Genomic DNA, 21,750 nt, shown 5'->3' with positions numbered 1-21,750 from the left:
CTAGCTAAGCGCATGCGCAGATACACGTCAATGGGTATGACCGCCGTCTCGCGCCGAACTGCGCATGTGCATGCCGTCAAATCAAAGGCACTCCTTCAATATAAAGTTGTGTTTGACGGAAATGAAAACGTGTCAGTTTGTCATTTTCACGAGATTGGAGTAATAACATGTTCAAGAACTTTTAAGAAATTGGCTCGAATCTAAGTTGTGCCTTTAGATTTCTAGAAAATGAACTAAGGAATACATTTTAACTTCTCTCACTGATCCCAGATCGCATGGACATATTTTCCTTGTTCGAGAGCATCAAATCCATGATGCATTGTGGGTAAATTGTGATTGACTGGCTGATCTACAAATATTAATGAGTAGTTATTTTTGATGTAAAGTGATTTGTAGATCAGTCAGTCAGCTCTCGCTTGCAATGTCGAGCAAACTCATTGACTTCTCCAATCCCAAACCCCAGCATGTGTCTGCTTGGTCTGTTTCGCAAGCGTTCCCGGTAGTCTCGCGATGTTGCGCCTCTGGGTTTAGAAACTCTGTGCTACTGTTGTCTGACAGCTAGACGAGAACTGGCATAGCTAGCTAGATATCTGAAAGGAAATAAAGCAATTCTCAACATTGATAGTTTCTATAGAGGACTATTTTATACATTGACAACCCCACATATCAGCTGTTAAAATGAAAAAAGAAGGAACGCGGTGAGTATTTTTTTTCTACGGTCTCTGTCGGCTGGCTAGCTAGTAACGTTACAGTAGCTAAGTTAGCGGCTAACAAATAGCTAATATAGTTAGCTAAAATAAAGTTAGCTGGCTCACTAGACCGTTTTCCTAGCAGAAGTCATTAGCTTAATAAATGAACGATACTGTGAACACAATTAAGCCATAATTCATTGTCAAGTAGCAATCAGTATGGTTGATATACTTTCCTGCACTAGCTACTGTAGCTAGAGCTAAACACAGCTGGCTGACCAAATTATCCAGCTGTGTCCTTCGGTCGGGTTTTTGTGTCTGTATTTGCGTGTGTGTGTGTTCTCGTCGGGATTCGACACTTCAAGCATGATGTAGCTAGCTAGCGTTCTAACTATGTTTGTTTGCAGTAACCACATTGATTAATCACCATCAAATCAAGATGATATGTTTTCCTGATATCTAACGTTACAACACATAATGATTGGTAGACTTGATGATACTCTGTCATTTTGGAGAGACCAGGGAATGTCTAGCCACCCCCTGATATTTTGATATTCTGCTATCTGAGGGCTCCGGAGTGTGCGCAGCGATCTAAGGCACTGCATTTCTGTGCTAGAGGCGTCACTACAGACCCTTGTTCGATCCCGGGCTGTATCACGATCGGGAGTCTCATAGGGTGGCGCACAAATGGCCCAGCGTCCTCCAGGTTAGGGGAGGGTTTGTCCGGGTTAGGCCGTCATTGTAAAATAAGCATTTCTCTTAACTGACTCACCTAGTTAAATAAAGGTTAAATAAAAACATATCTGAATAGATAATGGTGTCTATATTGTATTTTGAGGGTCAAATAAGAATGCTTTGGCTTTGATCAAAGGTTTTAATTTAAATGGTTATCTTTCTAAAGTTATAATTTGGTCGTGTCAGTATATTTCCTAGAAGCTGTAAGATGCTGACATCCCATACAGACAGATATATGAATTCAGTGTCCGAGTAGCCAGTTATCTGGGTGAGGATGTCTATGAGACAGCTTGGCCGGGATAGGCCGTCACTCCCTTGTGATCATACAGAGATAGCATTTTAGAAGTAGCTGTGTTGTGTTTTGCCAAATTAGCTCAACTGGACTCTGCATTTTGGGAGCAAATAGGCCTACAGTTCAGACAAGAAGATCATTATTTTATTCCCTAATATTTACTACAATATAAATTCTCAGTGTTGTGAAAACATTTGAAGATACTTTTTCATGTTGTCATCATTTAGGCCTCATACAGCTCAGTGTTCTAATAATGTTGGTCAAAGAAAATTATATTATATTTTAAATCTCACTATTTGTCTCATAATAAGCTCTGTGAAGTAACTAGTACTAGAAGTGTATTGTATGAAGTGAATGAGGTTCTAACTCCTTCTCATCACTTTCCAGCTGTTGGGCCTAACTGCTCTGAGCTGAGTCTGTTCCTCATCAGTCCCTTGACACCTGACCCCCTGGACGGTGTAACCATGACGACAGGGGAGTGTTGCCACCTCCCGGGCTCTCTGTGTGACTGCACTGGCAACGCTGCCCTGTCCAAAAGTGTGGAGGAGTCGGATAACTGCAGATCACAGTATGTCACCCAGGTCACAGCTAAAGATGGACGGCTGCTCTCCACTGTCATCAAACCCGTGAGCACACAGAGGTACTGTGATTGATAACTCACTTTCAGAGCTGAGCATTTATGAGATGTTTAGGGCTTTTATAACAGGCTGTTATAGTAGTAATCCTAGTCATATCTGGAACTCGTGAGAGTGTTTGGGAGTATGTATCCGGAAAGATGTCTCACAGTTAGCCTCAGAATTTATGAGAATTTGCTTAGCTGTAAAGCCTGAAATGTTATGTTAGCCCAAGTAATATTCGGCAGGCTGTAGTAAGTAAACCCAGTCTAAGTATCCTGTTCAGGACCTTTCTGTTTCCTCCAGCGATGGGCCAATCTGCCGGATCTGCCATGAGGGGGCCAACAGCGAGGGCCTCCTGTCCCCCTGCGACTGCACAGGGACTCTGGGCACAGTGCACAAGAGCTGCCTGGAGAAGTGGCTCTCCTCCTCCAACACCAGTTACTGTGAGCTGTGCCACACAGAGTTCACAATTGAGCGGAAGCCCAGGTCCCTCACAGAGGTAACAAAGGTCAATGCCTTTAGCTTGTGTGTGTGTGTGTGTGTGTGTGTGTGTGTGTGTGTGTGTGTGTTTTGTGACTGCTGCTGCTTGCTTTTGCCTTTGTCAGCATTCCTCTGTCTGCAGTGTGTGTGTGGTTCTGCTTATGCTGTGTCAAAACACATGATCATGATTCACTCTTCTTTGTCTCTTTCTGCTGGCATAGATTACTCAATGGAAACATTGTGCTTGTAGCTGCAATACTTCTGTGTTGATATAGAATTTTGGGCCTTGCTCATGGGTCAACAACATGAAGCAATTTTGACTTAGTTGTATATTACTCATGCGTATTAAATCCTGAATATGTCAACGGAAATCTAGTTAGGGAGGGATTAGGGATTGTTGATATTTATTTATTGTAATGTATCATTTAGTGTTTGTGTAATGAATGATGTTTGAACCCAGGAAGTTTAGCCATTCATCTACTAATGGGTATCTCAATAAACCAAACCCTGAAGAAGAAGAAGAAAAAGCAGCGTGGGTCCTCCAGTGACTATGTTGGGCCTGTAGTGCATGCTCAGTACACTTTATTTCTTTCTCTTTCTTCTCTCCCCTCTCTTCTGTCTTCACAGTGGATGCGGGACCCGGGCCCTCGGAACGAGAAGCGCACGTTGTTCTGTGACATGCTGTGCTTCCTGTTCATCACGCCCCTGGCAGCCATCTCTGGCTGGCTGTGTCTGAGGGGAGCTCAGGACCACCTGCACTTCAACAGCAGACTGGAGGCCGTGGGCCTCATCGCCCTCACCATCGCCCTCTTCACCATTTACGTCCTCTGGACTCTGGTAAGTAGGCCCACATCTAGAACCAGCTAGAACTGACCTTAGATCAACGTCTCAGCATGCTATATCATGGTTGGGAAACTAGTAGCCCGTCTTTGACTAATCACACTTTAAATACTTAGTGGGACAACAAGACCGTCCAAGACAGTCCCACTTAAATTTGATGCGGAATGATTTGTTTTTATGAGTCTTTTGTCATGCCTGTTGCTTCTTAAAAGACTTTGCTTTACAAGACAGAAATGGACTTTGATCGAGTCTGTTTTGTATTTACCAGTTGTAATGTGTTTCAACTCATGAATGTGCTTGGGCAGCAGTTCTCAAACCTTTAGCGTGCCAGTTTGTTTGTTTTTAGCTTTGGAGGAGCATCAATATTCTCTCCTCCTCAACCCCCTTCTCTCCTCCTCAACCCCCTTCTCCCCTGCAGGTATCATTCCGCTACCACTGTCAGCTCTACTCTGAGTGGAGACGAACCAACCAGAAAGTACGCCTGCTCCTTCCAGACGCGAAGGGTGGGCATTCTAGCCAGCATTCCTTGCTCTCCACAAAGCTGCTGAAAAAGACAGCTGACGAGACCATAGTATGAGGTCAAAGGTGGGAAAATTGATGTTGGGGTTCTTCTTCGTGTGCTGGAGGTTTGTGGCAACAAAAAAAACAAGTCTCCAACCAGAGCCCAAGCACTTGTGGATGCAGATGTTTTTATTTTTCTGTTTAAATCCTTTTTTATCTACCTGTATCATCATCAGCATTTCATTTTACACCTCTCTTTTTAACTTAGTCATGTTATAGCCTCTACTGGTGTTTTTTTTTATTGATCAGGTAATGAAAGCGGTATGATAGAGGTCATTGAGTACCGTGGGGTATAGTGTTTTGTGAAGGTTTGGAAATGGGCAGTTGATTGGAGGGTACTCCACTGGGCCCTGCAAGAAGATGAGAAAGGATTGGACTGATGCTCAGTGGAGATGGCTGCTGAAGCTTTAAAACCAAACCCTAGCGTTTAAGTGAACATTTACTCTCTTTATTTTCAGTTCTCCACATCCGACTATAAAAGTGAGGCATGGATCGTTGATGCTGATCTAAGGTGATTCATCCAGCAGTTGATTCCCTAACCACTGAGTGCAGAAGTGAGAAGTTTTGACTCTGGTTCACCAGCCACAGGCTATTCCACTGGGGGATTATATATGCTCATGCCATTTTAATACACAATTCAGTTGACTCCCTTCAATTTACCTCCCATCTGTTTTCCCCTTGGTGTGAGCAGGAATGTTGTTCGTGAAGATGGAGATTGTGCAATAAAACATCGTGGATGCGGTTGTTCTCGCAGTATGTGAGGAGACTGCTCCCAACACGCACAGTTTTGCATGCATGTGATGCACTGTTTATTTTTTAATTTTTTGTTGGGGGGGGGGTATTGTTTTTGTTTTTTTACATTGGGGGATTGAAAGATCGGTTGGTCGAGCTTCCTTTGATTTAGTGTTGCTAGTTTGTATGTTGGTCAAGGTTTCCTCCCTGGGAGTATAGAGGTCTCATTCTGTCAGCACTTAATCGAAAAAACTGTGCAAATAGTGTGAGCTGATCTATGTACAGTAGGTCTAGATGCCACTGATGATGAAAAGCCTTTATGGAAATGTGTATTCCACAAACATGGCTTACCTTTCCAGTATCACATGGTCAAGGTCAGACTTCCAGGAAATCAACAGTACATTGCTCTCCTATGACGAGATTCCAATGAAAAGCTTTTAGTTAGTGTTTTTTTGTATTGGTGTGTTTTTCTTTTTGTGTAGCCACTTAACAATAGCTAGTAATCGCATCCAGAAAGAGCGTAGATTGGTTGGTTGATGTTACTTCGGGTTTTGTGGAAGTTGTATTCCCTCCGATATGCAGTTGACCGGACTCTGACGCCTTACACTCAGACTGTACCTTGACAGTACAACCCAGTGTCTGGTTCTAGACTGTTATGGGTTTTGTTGTTCTCCATCTACCACAGCTTTAAAACATATGAGGTGACCTCTGGATGAGAGAGAGATGTGCAGAAACAGCATAGGTCTTTGTGTGGGTTTTGTGCATTTGATTTCTTCCCTGAACACTGTATGGTCCTTTCAGGCGTCCCTCTGTCTTAGCAAAGCTTCATTTCCACATATTTCTATATGTATTTGTATGTATTGTTAATCATAGTGTCCTTGGTTGACCATACAAGTATTGACCCTGAATCTTAAAAGCTGTTAACAGGCCTAAAGAGAGGAGGATTAATGCAAATATCCTCCTCAGTAGGGGAAGCTCACGTTATGGTGCACAGAAGCCAAAAACCTAGGCCTAGATCTGTCACTCTTTTGTATTTTCTATGATAGTTGAATTTGTTTCAACCCCTTCATAGCAATCATGATCCTATCTATTGCTCATCTGTAGGGGCAGGTTCAACTCTTCCGGTACCTGAGGGTTGATCACCTGAAGGGCTTTGCGGTGGAACAGCTATGCACTGGAAAGGTTTATTTATGCAGGTGTAAGAACCCTGGTTGTGGGAGTGGCATTCTGAAAATCAGATTCAACTTGGGGGGGAAATGGTGATCTACAGTAAACAAAGTAGGAAGTCATCCTCAACATAGACGGACACTAGTCAGCCCAGTTCAGTTCCGTGTAGTGTTCTGTTGGGAGGCGCATTCTGAAAATAGAAATGTTTTTGTTGTTGTGAAGTGGCGATTGTCACTCTGAAGGAATCCTCATCTGGTGTTAAAGGGTAGATAACGTTGTGCAATAGTAATACTAGAGCTTAGTATGAGGTTATTTTCCTGCGTGTGTGTGTGGTGGGGTGGAACCGTGTTGAGGATCTTTCGGGTGGAGAGTTCTTATCTGTGTCGTCAGCGATGGGCCACTGCCCGTGTCACATGCTGTCTCTGATTGGTGAGTTCGCCTCCAGCTGACGTGTTGGGAGCTATGGAGACTTTGCAATGTAGGGTGTAGTTACAGCAAGTGTGCAATTTGATCACTTTACAATGCAATTCTTACCTATAACCTTAACAATACGTAATGAAAGCAGAAATATAATGTAGAAGTAAGTGCATGTGAAGGATCATAGCAGTTCGCTCACTTGTGCAGGCTGAGAAGGTCACAATAGGATGTTGGATTATTCTATGCGAGTCTTGAGTTGCCTACAATTTGCTCAGAGACATTAAACTCCAGTGTTATAACCGCTAATTCAAACAGTTCCTTCTCTCCAAAGAAGCATTGATTCTTGTGTTTTATACCAGTATATCAAACGGCACTTTCACAAAACTATAATGGAAATGAATACAGTGTGGTTGTTTATATCATCTCCCAATACAGACTTAAAAGGGATTTAAAAGTGTTACTGATATTGTACAATTTTCCCAGTTTCTGGTGTTTGGATATTGCTCCTCTGATTTTGTTTTTGATTTGAAGATGAAACCAAGGGTCCAGGGCATTGTCATGCTCGTATGTAAAAGGAGCAACATACCAGCTTTGTAGACTTGTTAATGTTTTAATCTCGTGTTCATTATACCACAGTTTTTAATATAATTCATGTGTATCATTTGTAATTTTGTTTCAATTATTCATTAAGCACAGGATTTGTATCAATCTTATTACACTATAGTATTTCAAAACATGTTTATGTTGTGCAATGTAAAAAAGAAAGATGTCTTCACCAATATATGTTGGTGCTTGCAATCAGCCAAGAAAAGTGTGCAAAGCAAATTTAAAAATGAAGCAACAGAATGGATAAACATCAATGACTCCTTTGTCTTCTTAATGATGTGGACACTTGCTTGTACTACACAGGCCTCTTATTTGATGTTATTTCCGACTTTACGGTTATCTGCATCAGTTAACACGTTCAGTCCAAAATGGAATTGTTTGCAAAATGTTGGTTGAACTGTCATCTTCCTTAATCACATTCATGCAAATATTGTGTGGACTATCCTAGGTCACATTACTTTTGATAGGGGTTTTGCACTTTTTGTTCACATGGAAAATGTAGAATTTGTTTGGTATCCAGTGCTCTGGTTTCCAGTCACTCTCAGTTCAAGAGGGTCAACATATCAACAAAATGTCCCATGTCATGTGTTAAAGTTTGTTCACTTACTAGTTACATTCTAAACTTACACTGAACAGAAATATAAACATGTAAAGTATTTCATGAACTGAAATACAAAATACCTGAAATGTTCCAAATGCACAAAAAGCATTTCTCCTTTGCCAAGATAATTGATCCACCTGACAGGTGTGGCATATCAAGAAGCTGATTAAACAGCATCATTACGCAGGTGCAACTTGTGCTGGGAACAATAAACGGCCACTCTAAAATATGCAGTTTTGTCACACAACACAGATGTCTCAAGTTTTGAGGGAGCATGCAATTGGCATGCGGACTGCAGGAATGTCCACCAGAGCTGTTGTCAGAATTTAATGTTAATTTCTCTACCATAAGCTGCCTCTAACGTCATTTTAGAGAATTTGGCAGTATGTCCAACCGGCCTTACAATCGTAGACCACGTTTAGCTATGTCAGCCAAGGACATCCACATCCGGCTTCTTCACCTGCGGGATCATCTGAGACCAGCCACCCAGACAGCTAATGAAACAGGAGTATTTCTGTCTGTAATAAGGCACTTTTGTGGGGAAAAACAAATTCTGATTGGCTTGGCTTGGGCGTATGCCCTCCCAGGCCCATCCATGGCTGCTCTCATGCCCAGTCATGTGAAAACCATAGATTAGAATTTATTTCAATTGACTGATTTCCTTATATAATATGTAAAATTATTGAAATTGTTGCACGTTGCATTTATATTTTTGTTCAGTATATTAAACTAATCTCCATCTAAGGCTCTTTTCTAATCCATCCTCCTAAAATAGACCAACGATGAGAGGGTCATGTCATTCAATAATTCAATTCTGTTTTCCACTACTGGCTGTGTACAGAGGTCAACAACTGATGAGATGTTGAATTGAATCCCTGTGAACAGTTAGTTCCTGGATCTCCCTCCCATGCAATGCCTGGCAGATAGGCCTATAAGGGGCTTAGAATAGACGCGGGTCTAATATTTTTATATTGACACCACTGGGATATCTCTAATGGGGTGTGGAGCTGTCCTAGATCAGAGGAACAGGACTCGGCCTGGAGGAAACAGAAACAACCTCCTGTAGACCCCTGCCTCCATAAGGACAGACAGACACACAGGACAAGACAGCTCACAGTCTACCCACATACATCTGAAGTTGAGCATTTTGAATTCCAGTACTGTACAGCGCACTGATAAGGGTTGCACATGTTAAAGATAAATGAATGACTTATGTACTACTTTGTCATTGAGTTTATTGTAAAGTCTTACAGTGCTTATTGAAAAGAAAACAATGAAAAGGTGAGGCAAATACATTTGAATAAATATACAATGAAGGTCTTTTCTGGACGAAATGCATATACCAATGTAATAATACTGCCTTATTCAAGAGAAACTGTGAGTGGCTATATACACAGCACCATCTAGTGGTCATTGTTCAAATCTCAAGAGTCCAAAACACTACAGCACTTCAAATCCAGCTCATCCCATTTCACAGACAACTGTCCTGTTGCTACACTGCAGGAACCTCAATGTTGAACACATGAATAACTGAAAAAGTGACAGGATGGCTTTTTAAAGTTTCATAATAATGTCAGAAGAGCATATGTGAGTTCACAAGTAATAAAAAGTAAGTTTTGTATACAGGGAGGGGGGAGTAGGGCGTCGCCACATATGGTAACAAAGACAGAATGGGCGGTACAGGATAAGACAGTGTGATGGTGGAAGTGGAGGGGGTGGGGATAGGGGGTCAGAGGAGTGCTGAGGGTCACAGGCTTTGGCAGCACGGTAGTTTGTTTTTCTGCCCATCGGTGGTGGAGGGGACACTGATGTCCACTACATTGTTGCCTGGAGACTCGTCATGTGCTGATCTGTCAGCTATCTGCTTCTGTGATACGATTCGGTGGATTTCTGCGGAGAAAATACAAATAAATCAGTTACTCATTATTAAATATGCCATGCCATTCATGTGTAAGAAATCAAACAATTTGACTTGAAACTAATTAATGTAAATAGCCTTGTGTAGTGGCCCCTGCCCATTACCTGTGAGGATGTTCTTGAACGCCTCTTCTACATTAGTGGAGTCCAAAGCTGAGGTCTCAATAAATGATAGTGTATTCTTTTCTGAGGGAGAAAAAGAGAAAAGATTGAGTTGAGACAAACAGGGGTGTCTTCTTAACCCTCTTTGTCCCCAGAGTGAGCTGTCATCTACTCCAGTGAGTTTGTAGTTTACCTGCGAAGGCGCGAGCCTCGTCCGTGGGCACTGCCCTAAGGTGGCGCAGGTCACTCTTGTTGCCCACCAGCATGATGACGATGTTGTTATCAGCATGATCCCTCAGCTCCTTCAGCCAGCGCTCCACGTTTTCATAGGTTAGATGCTTGGCAATGTCGTACACTAGGAGAGCCCCCACCGCCCCCCGGTAGTACCTGATTGGAACAGAGCAGGGAGGATAAGAGGTCATAGGTTGTGAGACTAAGATAGAGAAAGATTTCACAGAATGGTTTCAGTACTATCAAAATATGCTAGTTCCATAAAGGGCAGGTTACAGCAAGACAAGCGTCCTTAATATTATTGAGCAGTGAGCTCCCTCCTCCACTCACGCTGAGGTGATGGCTCTGTAGCGCTCCTGTCCAGCTGTATCCCAGATCTGGGCCTTTATCATCTTGCCGTCCACCTGGATGCTGCGGGTGGCGAATTCCACACCGATGGTGCTTTTGCTCTCCAGGTTGAACTCATTCCGTGTGAAACGGGACAGTAGGTTACTCTTCCCCACACCAGAGTCTCCGATCAGCACCACTGGCAACAAAACACACATTTAATACTGAAATGACAGGCTGCTGCTGTATGTTCAGTACAGTGGAAAATGTTAGACCACATAACAGATCATATACAGTAAACCAATTACCAAAACCAAGTAGGCCAAGTGGATTACTTAGGAAAATGGTCATAATCAAAAGGATCTGTGCATGCCTGACTTCTTTGAAAGCTTTGGAAAGACAACATGTTCATTGATTGAATACTGCTGTTTGCATGGCCTTGCCAAGATGACGAAAACAACAGAAAAGCATTCTCAACAGAAATAAAGTGGTTAAATGAGTATAAAGCGCTGCTCTGTCTCTTTAGTGGAGGAAAACGTTGTGAACTTTGTCCTTCTGAAGTCATGCTGCAGGAAGCTGAGAACCTGTTCCTACTGGGAAACCTGAGTTGACACTTTCAGAGGGCCTCTCTTCCTTTCCTGTCTTCTCCAGTGATTCGCCCACTGAATCAGTTGGAAATCCTCTGTTCTCACTCTGTCCCTTTTATATCACATGTTATATTATCATGTTTTAAGTGTCATTTGGAATGTATCATTTTGAATATTGCTGTATACTACACTAGATTGATAACGGATGTGGTGTGCTTCTGTGGGATTGAAACATATAACAGTAACTCATCAGTAGGGTAATAAATGGGTATCTGTAAGATTTTGACAAATGTGGTTTCTTGTGCTGGGGACTTCCTTCCTGCTCATTATCCCATTCTTGTCGGATACAATTAAATGGGCAGTCTATTATCAGGGATGGTCATGTTCAGCTTCATCGCATACTTTCAGTCACATTATAATGTAAGCAAACTGTTTATGGGATGAACAAATATAACAGTATTTCTATTAGGCATATTCTGTATGGGTATTACCTATAAATTACATATACAACGAATAAAAAATTACAATGACTTAATGAATCACCCATTTCAGGTTTGACCTTTGGTACACTTTGTGAAAAGAATCCTAGCTATGATTTGTATTTTTAGAAATCTGCATGTTGCTGGCCAGCACCTTTGTGTATGATGATGGTGTTGTAAAGGAACGAGACCAGAGAAAACCTCTGTCGTTAGACAAGTTAGAGCTGTGCATTTGTCAACACAATGCGACAAACTAAGAATTAGCAAGCCACCAGATCAGATGGAGGCTTGCTAAATCTATCTGGACATTCTAAAACAATCTGTTATAATAAAATACATTGTGGGTGCTACCTCTAACGGCACCTACGTAATTGACAAAATCAGACAAATTATATTTGTTGTAGCTACCACAAAAGGCAGCTAGCTACAGCTAGGTGGGTAGAAATGGATGACAGTTAGTTTACCTTTGAACAAGAAATCGTACTCATCATCTCTGTTACCCATGTCTTTAAAATCGTCTTGATTCCAATATAATTGCGATATATTCCTGATCTAGCGTTTCAGCTGTTGGTTGTAGTGTTTGCTCGTCCCTTTTTTCCCCTGTAATCCAATGAGCGAGACAATGCCTTGGCTGTCAGTCTCCAACCGAACGCAGGAAGAGGGGATCTTCCTGGCTCTGCAGAAGGGGAGGAGTTCACTGACGCCAATGTAAACTGTACTACAATGTTCATGGCATTCCATTACAGTAGTAATAGGCCTACATAGCTAGGCTATATCAGTGATAATATCTACAGTTGGTGGTTAAGAATGAGGCTTCTTTTTTAATCTGATGACTCCTGTCAAATTATACTTCATCAAGGGTCTACTCAAATCCTTAAGAAGTTCTACAGCTGCACCATTGAGAGCATCTTGACTGGCTGCAGCATTATTTGTTATGGCAACTGCACCGGTCTCGATCGCATGGCGCTACAGAAGAGGGTGGTGCGGACAGCCTAGTACATCACTGGGGCCGAGCTCCCTGCCATCCAGAACCTCTATATCAGGCTGTGTGAAAGATTGGCCCAGAAAATTGTTAACGATTTCAGCCACTCAAGCCATCGACTGTTCACCCTCGCTTATGAACCGCAAGCTGTACCGGAGCATCAAGTCTGACACCAACAGCCATCTGAACAGCTTCTATCCCAAAGCCATAAGACTGCTAAATAGCTAACAAAATGGCTACAATGACTATCTGCATTGACCCTTCTATGCACTCACACACACTCACGTATAACTAACCTTGTGGGGACACACTATTCCCCGTAACCCTATTTTTTAAATATAATTTTTTATTTAACTAGGCAAGTCAGATAAGAACAAATTCTTATTTACAATAACGGCCTACCAAAAGGCAAAAGGATACCTGCGGGACAGACCTGGGATTGAAAAAAATATACAATATAAATTTAGGACAAAACACACATCACAACAAGAGAGACACAACAATACATAAAGAGAGACCTAAGATAACAACATAACAAGGCAGCAACACAGCATGGTAGCAACACAACATGCTAGCAGCACAAAAACATGGTACAAACATTATTGGGCAAAGACAACAGCACAATGGTCAAGAAGGTAGAGACAACAATACAGCATGCAAAGCAGCCACAACTGTCAGTAAGAGTGTCCATGGTTGAGTGTTTGAATGAAGAGACTGAGATAAAACTGTCCAGTTTGAGTGTTTCTTGCAGCTCGTTCCAGTCGCTAGCTGCAGCGAACTGAAAAGAGGAGAGACCCAGGGATGTGTGTGCTTTGGGGACCTTTAACAGAATGTGACTGGCAGAACGGGTGTTGTATGTGAAGGATGAGGGCTGCAGTAGATATCTCAGATAGAAAGGAGTGAGGCCTAAGAGGGTTTTATAAATAAGCATCAACCAGTGGGTTTTGAGACAGGTATTCAGAGATTACCAGTTTACAGAGGAGTGCAGTGATGTGTCCTATAAGGAGCATTGGTGGCAAATCTGATGGCCAAATGGTAAAGAACATCTAGATGTTCGAGAGCACACTCACCTGCCGATCTGTAAATTATGTCTCGGTAATCTAGCATGGTTAGGATGGTCATCTGAATCAGGGTTAGTTTGGCAGCTGGGGTGAAAGAGGAGCAATTACGATAGAGGAAACCAAGTCTAGATTTAACTTTAGCCTGCAGCTTTGATATGTGCTTAGAGAAGGACAGTGCACCGTATAGCCATACTCCCGAGTACTTGAATGAGGTGACTACCTCAAGCTCTAAACCCTCAGTGGTAGTAATAACACCTGTGGGAAGAAGGGCATTCTTCTTACCAAACCACATGACCTTTGTTTTGAAGGTGTTCATAACAAGGTTAAGGGTAGAGAAAGCTTGTTGGACACTAAGAAAGCTTTGTTGTAGAAGAGAATTTAACACAAAATCCATGGAGGGGCCAGCTGAGTATAAGACTATCATCTGTATATAAATGGATGAGAGAGCTTCCTACTGCCTGAGCTGTGTTGTTAATGTAAATTGAGAAGAGCGTGTGGCCTAGGATTGAGCAGTGGTTGAGACAGGAGATTTTCTGACTTCATACACTGCACTCTTTGAGAGAGGTAGTTCCTTAGGCGGCCCACAAGAATGGAATGGTCTGAGTATGCGTGTGCCGAGCCTTTCGTCAAATGCAATTCTTGAGGTGGATTAACTCTGCAAGGTCACGGTCGAACCAGGGGCGGAACCTGTTTTTAATTCTCATTTTCTTTATGGGGGCGTATTTGTTAACAATACCACTGAACATTTCAAAAAAGAAGGTCCAAGCTTCTTCGACAGAGGAATCAAGCTGATTCTATACCATTTTACAGAGGCCAGTTCATGAAGGAAGGCTTGCTCATTAAAGTTTTTTAGCAAGCGTCTATGACAAATCAGGACAGGTCGTTTCACTGAGCAGCCATTACGAACACAGGCTGTAAAACAGTGATCACTAAGGTCTTTTGCTTTTACTTCACCGCATTCCTAAAGAAAATAATGCACTTTTTATGACATACATTTTCCCTGACACCCAAAAGTACTTCTTACGTTTTGAATGCTTAGCCAGGCAGAAAAATGGTCCAATTCACACACTTATCAAGAGACCATCCCTGGTCATCCCTACTGCCTCCAATCTGACTCATGAAACACAAATGCTTCCTTTGTAAGTGATGTCTGAGTGTTGGAGTGTTCCCCTGGCTCTCCGTAAATTAAAAAAAAACAAGAAAATGGTGCCGTCTGGTTTGCTTAATTTAAGGAATTTGATACTTAAAACCAGTTAGAGATAGGGGGCAGTATTTCCACTTTGGATGAATTGCGTGCCCATAGTGAACTGCATCAAAATCTGTCCTAAATTGCTAATATATGCACATTATTATTAATATTGGATAGAAAACACTCTGAAGTTTCTAAACCATTTTAATTATGTCTGTGAGTATAACAGAACTCACAGGGCAGGCAATCTTCCAAACAAGTTTTGAAATCCTGAAAGTTGGGGCAACTTTGACATCGTCGCCCCCTCCCTTCCCAACAAGTTATGGATCTAGAAACACTTCCTATGTCTTCCACTAGATGTCCTCATTCAGTAGAAAGTGTAATGGAGCATTTGCTGTGAACTTTGACCTAATGGGAAGGAAAGTAGTCGGTGTCGCAAAAGAATGCCATTTTGTTGTGGCGCATTTGTCTTTGAGTGCTTCGGCTGTTCCAGATGAAAACGAATGATCCGGTTGGAATGTTATTGGATATATATGATTATAACATCCTGAAGATTGATTCTGCACTTAGTTTGACCAGTTTCTTCGACCTGTAATATGTCTTTTGGAAGTTTTCATGCAAAGTTATCCTGGACCCGAAGTCATTTTTTGGGCATGTGAGCTGAAAGTGGTAGCAAATGCTGCTACTTGGACACTAGAATTGAACATTATGAAACAAAACGATTTATTGTTGAACTAGGACTCCTTGCACTACATTCTGATGAAAGATCATCAAAGGTAAGGGAATATTTATGTTGTAATTTTGTATTTCTGTTGACTCCAACATGGCGGAGAAATATTGTTACGTCTGAGCGCCGTCTCAGATTATTGCAATGTTAGGCTTTTTCCGTAACGTTAAAAAAATGTGACACAGCGGTTGGATTAAGAACCAGTGTATCTTTAATTATATGTAGAACATGTATCTTTAGTCAAAGTTTATGATGAGTATTTCTGTTATCTGGCGTAGCTTTCTATAATTCCTCCGGATATTTTGGAGGATTTTCTGAACATGGCATCAATGTAAACCGAGAGTTATGGATATAAAATGCATATTATCGAGCAAAACATAAATGTACTGTGTAACATGTCATATGACTGTCATCTGATGAAGATGTTCAAGAGGTTAGTGATTGATTTTTTTTGTTTATCCTGCTTTTGGGATTTTTATCTTTTGCTGGAAAAAATGGCTACGTTTTTTCTTTGGTTTGGTGGTGGTCTAACATAAATATATGTTGTGTTTTCGCCGTAAAAGATTTTAAAAATCTGACACGCTGGGTAGATGAACAAGGTGTTTATCTTTCATTTGAGGTATTGGACTTGTTAATGTGTGGAGGTTAAATATTTCTAAAGAATATTTTTGCATTCCCTGCACCACCTTTTCAGCTGAATGGGGGGGTGGAGTTCCCGTAGGGGAACCTCTCGCCTCAACAGGTTTTAAGCAGATTTTAGCAATTACATTTACTTTTGATACTTAGGTAGATTTACAATCAAATACTTTTAGACTTTTACTCAAGTAGTATTTTACTGGATGACTTTTACTTTTACTCATTTTCTATCTATTAAGGTAGCTGTACATTTACTATGACAATTGGGTACGATTTCCACCACTGCTACTGATATTGATTACTGCATTGTTGGGGAAGAGCAAGCAAGAAAGACATTTCACTGTACTTGTGCACGTGACTTCAATCATCTCAGGCATGCAGCACAATATAGGAATTTATGGTTAGATCAGAATCTATTTCACAATCATTGGCCTGTACAGAGAATTCAGTCCAAACCACAAGTCCAAAAACAAGTCCAAATCTTCATTCATGGCTTAGGAAAGGGCTGATTTAGCAAGCTAGCAACTGCAGGACATCAACACAAGCAGACCAGAAACAGTCACATTTGTCTGACAATAATGACGTTTAGCTTAGGATGTGATTTGATTACTGTGAAGTAAAATCCAAACCGGCCTCCCTTGGGGAGTGTTTTGCTGCACCAGGACAAACCAGAGTTGAGCTCAGCTCAATGCTGATTGGTTAATTATCTTGTAAAAAAAATTATCAAGGGAAGCAAAATGCTTGCTAGCATCAATTAATCAAATGCTAGGCTGGCAACATGTCATTCTATTTCTTTCCAGACAGCATCAGATTGTATATAGTCTAGTAGGAGATTTAGCAACATTGATTGGACTAAATTGTTGTCTTATTCTAAAATGTATTAAATCCCCCCCCCCCCTCAATCTACACACAATACCCCATAATGACAAAGCAAAAAAAAGGCATTTTTTGCAAATGTATTAAAAATAAAGAACTGAAATATCACATTTACATAAATATTCAGACCTCAGTACGTTGTTTGAAGCACATTTGGCAGTGATTACAGCCTTGGGTCTTCTTGGGTATGACGCTACAAGCTTTTCACACCTGTATTTGGGGAGTTTCTCCCATTCTTCTCCGCAGATCTTTTCAAAAAGTCTCAAAAATGTCTAAAATCCTGTTTTCACTGTGGCATTATGTGGTATTGTGTGTGGATTGATTAGTTAAAAAAAAATGAATCCATTTTAGAATAAGGCTGTAAGGTAACAAAATATGGAAAAAGTAAAGAGGTCTGAATGCTTTCAGAATGCACTGTAACTTAGCTAATGACGTTAGATAACGTTATTGCTGGTTATGTAGGCAGCTATCTTTTGATAAAGCAAGGTAGGCTCGCTTACGTTAGCCTCCTCATTACAACGTAGTTAGGTCACAACTCATATTGTGTATTGTCTAGATACTGCTGGTTATGTAACGTTATCATTTGATAATGCTAGCGAGGCAGGCTAGTTAGTGCAACGCACAGCAACAGTGCCTGGACGGGGAGCTGTATGCAATGTGATCACTGAGGTAACTACATGACCAAATGTTTGTGGACACCTGCTCGTCGAAAATCTCATTCCAAAATCATGGGAATTAATATGGAGTTGGTCCCCCTCTTATAACAGCCTCCACTCTTCTGAGAAGGCTTTCCACTAGGTGTTGGATCATTTCTGCGGGGACTTGCTTCCATTCAGCCACAAGAGCATTAGTGAGGTCGGGCACTGATGTTTGTCGATTAGGCCTGGCTCGTAGTCGGCGTTCCAATTCATAACCAAAGGAGTTAGATGGGGTTGAGGTCAGGGCTGTCCCACACCGATCTCGACAAACCATATCTGTATGGACCTCACTTTGTGCATGGGGGCATTGTCATGCTGAAATAGGAAAGGGCCATCCCCCAAACTGTTACCACAAAGTTGGAAGCACAGAATCGTCTACAATCTAAGGGGCCTAGGCCAAACCGTGAAAATCAGCCCCAGGCCATTATTCCTTTATATTGGAGTTGCGAAAGTAAGGATAGGCGGGAGCTAGACGCAGCTTTGTGGATGACTCACATTGTTAGCGCGGAGAGACATGTAGTATCTTGTCAGTATATCCATAATATTTGGCTTTTCGCTTTGCGTCACTCAACTGCCCCCCCCCTTACAAAAAAAGAATGCAGTTTTGAAACTGCAGTAAAAGTGCAATTTATTTTGCCAAGACGCCATACCAGGCCCTATACCACCTAACTTTAACCTGTGAAAATACATGAAGCCCCGTTTCAACTGGCACTTTGAGCTGACTCAAATGGAATTCCACATTCAAGCTGGGTTGACGGAAACCCAGGCCAGCGCAGTCCAGTTTCACACCTGGCGCCAGGTCGATTAGAATTCGGACTGGTGAGGCCGTTACTATGCAACCACCAAGCTGAGCACTGTTGGAGGCTGACGCATTTAGCTAGCTCTGGGCTTGTTGCTGTTAGCTAGCATATGGACAAGCAGTACTGCAGTAGTCAGACATGAATTACCACCATAGCTGGATCCTTCATTCATTTTTGCACAACACAATAAACTTTTATGATAACAGTCAGCCCTCAAATGCTAGCTGCCTAACATTAGCTAGCAAATAAGAATTGAAACAAGCTAGATAGTGTTAGGGTTGCGTAAATTCAAATCTGGTATCAGGATAAATATAACAATGAGTCACCGATTTTATACTATGTATTTTTTATTAGCTAAGTAATAAATGGCAAATGCAACTTTCGTATATACGGGCTCACTGTAATACCACGCAGGGCAGAACAGGGAACTGACAAGACGTATGTAAAACAGTATTCTTTATACTGTGATAGACAGTTCCAACCCGTCTGTTGGCCTATCACAGTAGAGACTGGGCGTGGTTTAAACTTGCTCAGCCTATTTGCAGGCGCTCAGGCGGGTCCCCGCCTCTTGGCGCTTCTTTGATAGATGTAACTTGCTTGTGAAGAACATCCAGGCTCTCATGCTCCATACCGTTATCTCGCACCTGGCTCCTGTTATCTAACAAAAGACCGCTTGTTCTCGCAACACCCAGCTCTGAATGTGCCCCCCTCCCAACTCATTGAACAGTTCCTGTCTTCATGCTTCTCTGTATTTTTCCATCATGAGAAAGTCCCATGGCCCTGATACTTTTAACAATGTTTCAAGTCAGCTATGTTGCATAACACATACATACATCCACACAAGCCAACAGCAGATAATATTCAATCATATATATGGTAATGGCTATAATGTAAAATACAGGATCCAACAATAGCTACCATGAGCTAGTAGGGATTTTAGCTGGCCAGGTCATATTGAAAGCTAGCTAGCTAACCAAGTAAACCAGACGACAGGTTTGATATAATGTAGCGAGCTAGTGTTCAATACGACCGGTAGCTAGTTAGCTAATAGCCAATGGCAAGCAAGGTAAGAGTTAAGCTAGCTGGCTTGGAGTTTTTATATGGAGTGTGTCGAATTTGATCAACAACAAAAAATACATAACATGGCTGGCTGGCACTAGAAGGAGTATGGAGTAACGTTAGTTTACAACAAGGTGAGACTGAATTAAATTAAATATTCAACATCTTGCTAGCTAACAGTTACAAATTGGCTACCTAGCAACATGACATTTATAATTTCCAGAGGCAGTGGAAATGCACTTTGAGCACGCCCACCAAGGCCAGCCCAAGGGTTGCCTTCAAAGTGCCAATGAAACGGGGCTTTAGTTTTAATTTAAGGTTAGGCATAAGGTTAGCAGTGTGGTCAATGTTAGGTTCAAAATACTATTTTAAGAAGGTACATTTGTAGAAATAGGCAGGGTTTATGACTCTGGCTGGTAACTCGTGATGACAAGGCACGATATAATGTGGGTTTTTTCTCTGAAAGTTGTCGGGATGTCACGTGTCCTACAATATCAGTATACTCGTAACAACCAAATCATTACGAAACTTATATTCGATCAAATAAGTCACAAGTAACAAATAAGAGATTCATTTTTTTGTTAAAAACCTCTTAAGGTACCGCGCCTTTAACAAATTTTTTTAACCTAAAATGACATACCCAAACTAACTGCCTGTAGCTCAGGCCTGGAAGCTCAGGCCCTGATATGCATATTCTTGGTACCATTTGAAAGGAAACACTTTGAAGTTTGTGGAAATATGAAAGGAATGTAGGAGAATACAACACAACAAATCTGGTAAAAGATCATACAAAGAAAAACCCAACTGTTCTTTTGTATTTTTTTTGTACCATCATCTTTGAAATGCAAGAGAAAGGTCATAATGTATTATTCCAGCCCAGGTGCAATTTAGATTTTGGCCACTAGCTGGCAGCAGTGTATGTGCAATGTTTTAGACTGATCCAATGAGCCATTGCATTTCTGTATCAAGACTGCCCAAATGTGCCTAATTTGTTTATTAATAACTTGTTAAAAATTGTGCACTCTCCTCAAACAATAGCATGGTATTATTTCACTGTAATAGCTACTGTAAAGTGGACAGTGCAGTTAGATTAACAAGAATTTAAGCTTTCTGCCAATATCAGATATGTCTATGTCATGGGAAATGTTCTTGTTACTTACAACCTCATGCTAATCGCATTAGCCTACGTTAGCTCAACCATCCCGTGGCTGGGACACCGATCCCGATTAACCAAATTCAATATTCTCTCATTGGCCATACAAAAACTCCTCGCTTGGTATGTGAACAAAACGGCACCTGCTTGAGAAGATAGATTTTGGGCCCGGTTATCCCTCTCGCTTTGCCTCTTCCCCTCTCGTAGCAGTCATTGCTAGAAGTGATACCAATTTTGTAGAAGTTACGTCATAGTCCTGTTCACTACAATGAGAGTTTTGCTCTCGTAGAAAATAACTTAGAGGACAGTGGCTAGAGGTATGTGTAGGGAGGTTCTGAGTACCGCTGTTTTTCTATTCTACTTCATAATTATTGCACCCACCTGGTGTCCCAGTTCTACCAGTTCGTGATGGGAAGAAAGTAAATTAAAAGAAAGAAGACAAATATTTCCAAACTGGCCACCAGACTACAGAAACTATAGCAATGGAACGAAGGTAATGGAATAGCAAAACTATAATGTTAGCAATGGGAATATGGCATGAGAGATAGAAAAAAAGGAAAACTAAGAGTGAAACATAACATACGTATATACTGTATTTATATATATATTAGCATGGGTATTGAATGATACCAGAGGGTGGATTAAAAAAATCACTAATATAAGAAGTAGATGTTACATGTTTGGTCTTTGGGCTAAATGTATACATTATGATTTGCCTCTGAACTGTATGTGAACCCCTCTGCAATCTACTGGCACTAACCATTAAAAACTAGGACTTCAACCAGGCTGTCCCTACACTATTTGATCTCTCTCTCTTAAACTGCTAGCACAAATCCTATGTGAAAATTTGGTTCTTCATAAAAGATCATAAAACCTGGCCCAAATCAGCTAATTCAGCAGGGAGGTGTGCAACTACCACACATTATACCCATTATACCAGTGTAGAAACTATGTCACCTACATAGATATTACCAAATCCCTTTCAATTCACATTCCTTGCAGAAATAATTATTTGCAAACCTTTTAAAACATCCAGAAAGACAGTGGTCTTAGAAAGGTATTTGTACTTTAAAAGACATGTTTTATATGAGTGGATGAAAGAATTCTGCCAGTGTTTAAATGTCCTAGTTTCATGTTTTTTTCTTTACCTAAAACTCTATATATCAAAGTGAGCCTATGAGGACCTTGG

At 41.3% G+C, this 21,750-nt stretch overlaps 2 protein-coding genes across 6 annotated transcripts; one reads left to right on the top strand and one right to left on the bottom strand.

Moving 5' to 3' along the window:
- Positions 1–132: 132 nt before the first annotated feature.
- Positions 133–7,386, top strand: LOC112250819 (E3 ubiquitin-protein ligase MARCHF2). Of its 5 annotated transcripts, none has more exons than XM_024421280.2 (7): positions 133–698; positions 2,104–2,356; positions 2,637–2,832; positions 3,441–3,650; positions 4,072–4,156; positions 4,673–4,725; positions 4,906–7,386. In XM_024421280.2, exons 2-6 carry the CDS (start codon positions 2,181–2,183, stop codon positions 4,690–4,692), a joined length of 687 nt encoding a protein of 228 aa, XP_024277048.1. In that variant the 5' UTR covers positions 133–698; positions 2,104–2,180; the 3' UTR covers positions 4,693–4,725; positions 4,906–7,386. The 5 variants fall into 5 exon arrangements, 3 of the variants coding, with proteins under 3 accessions (XP_024277048.1, XP_024277046.1, XP_024277045.1); XR_002953576.2 differs by having other exon boundaries at positions 134–698; positions 4,072–4,238; XR_002953575.2 differs by having other exon boundaries at positions 134–698; positions 4,072–4,725.
- Positions 7,387–8,955: 1,569 nt separating this feature from the next.
- On the bottom strand, positions 8,956–12,047 carry LOC112250818 (ras-related protein Rab-11B). The gene is made up of 5 exons (XM_024421276.2): positions 11,845–12,047; positions 10,318–10,513; positions 9,950–10,143; positions 9,760–9,840; positions 8,956–9,627 (listed from the first exon to the last, which is right to left on the bottom strand). Exons 1-5 carry the CDS (start codon positions 11,882–11,884, stop codon positions 9,485–9,487), a joined length of 654 nt encoding a protein of 217 aa, XP_024277044.1. The 5' UTR covers positions 11,885–12,047; the 3' UTR covers positions 8,956–9,484.
- Positions 12,048–21,750: the final 9,703 nt, after the last annotated feature.

This window comes from Oncorhynchus tshawytscha, linkage group LG05, assembly GCF_018296145.1.
Source record: "Oncorhynchus tshawytscha isolate Ot180627B linkage group LG05, Otsh_v2.0, whole genome shotgun sequence".
Taxonomy (NCBI): Eukaryota; Metazoa; Chordata; class Actinopteri; order Salmoniformes; family Salmonidae; genus Oncorhynchus; species Oncorhynchus tshawytscha.
This window is presented reverse-complemented; position numbering and strand designations above follow the sequence as displayed.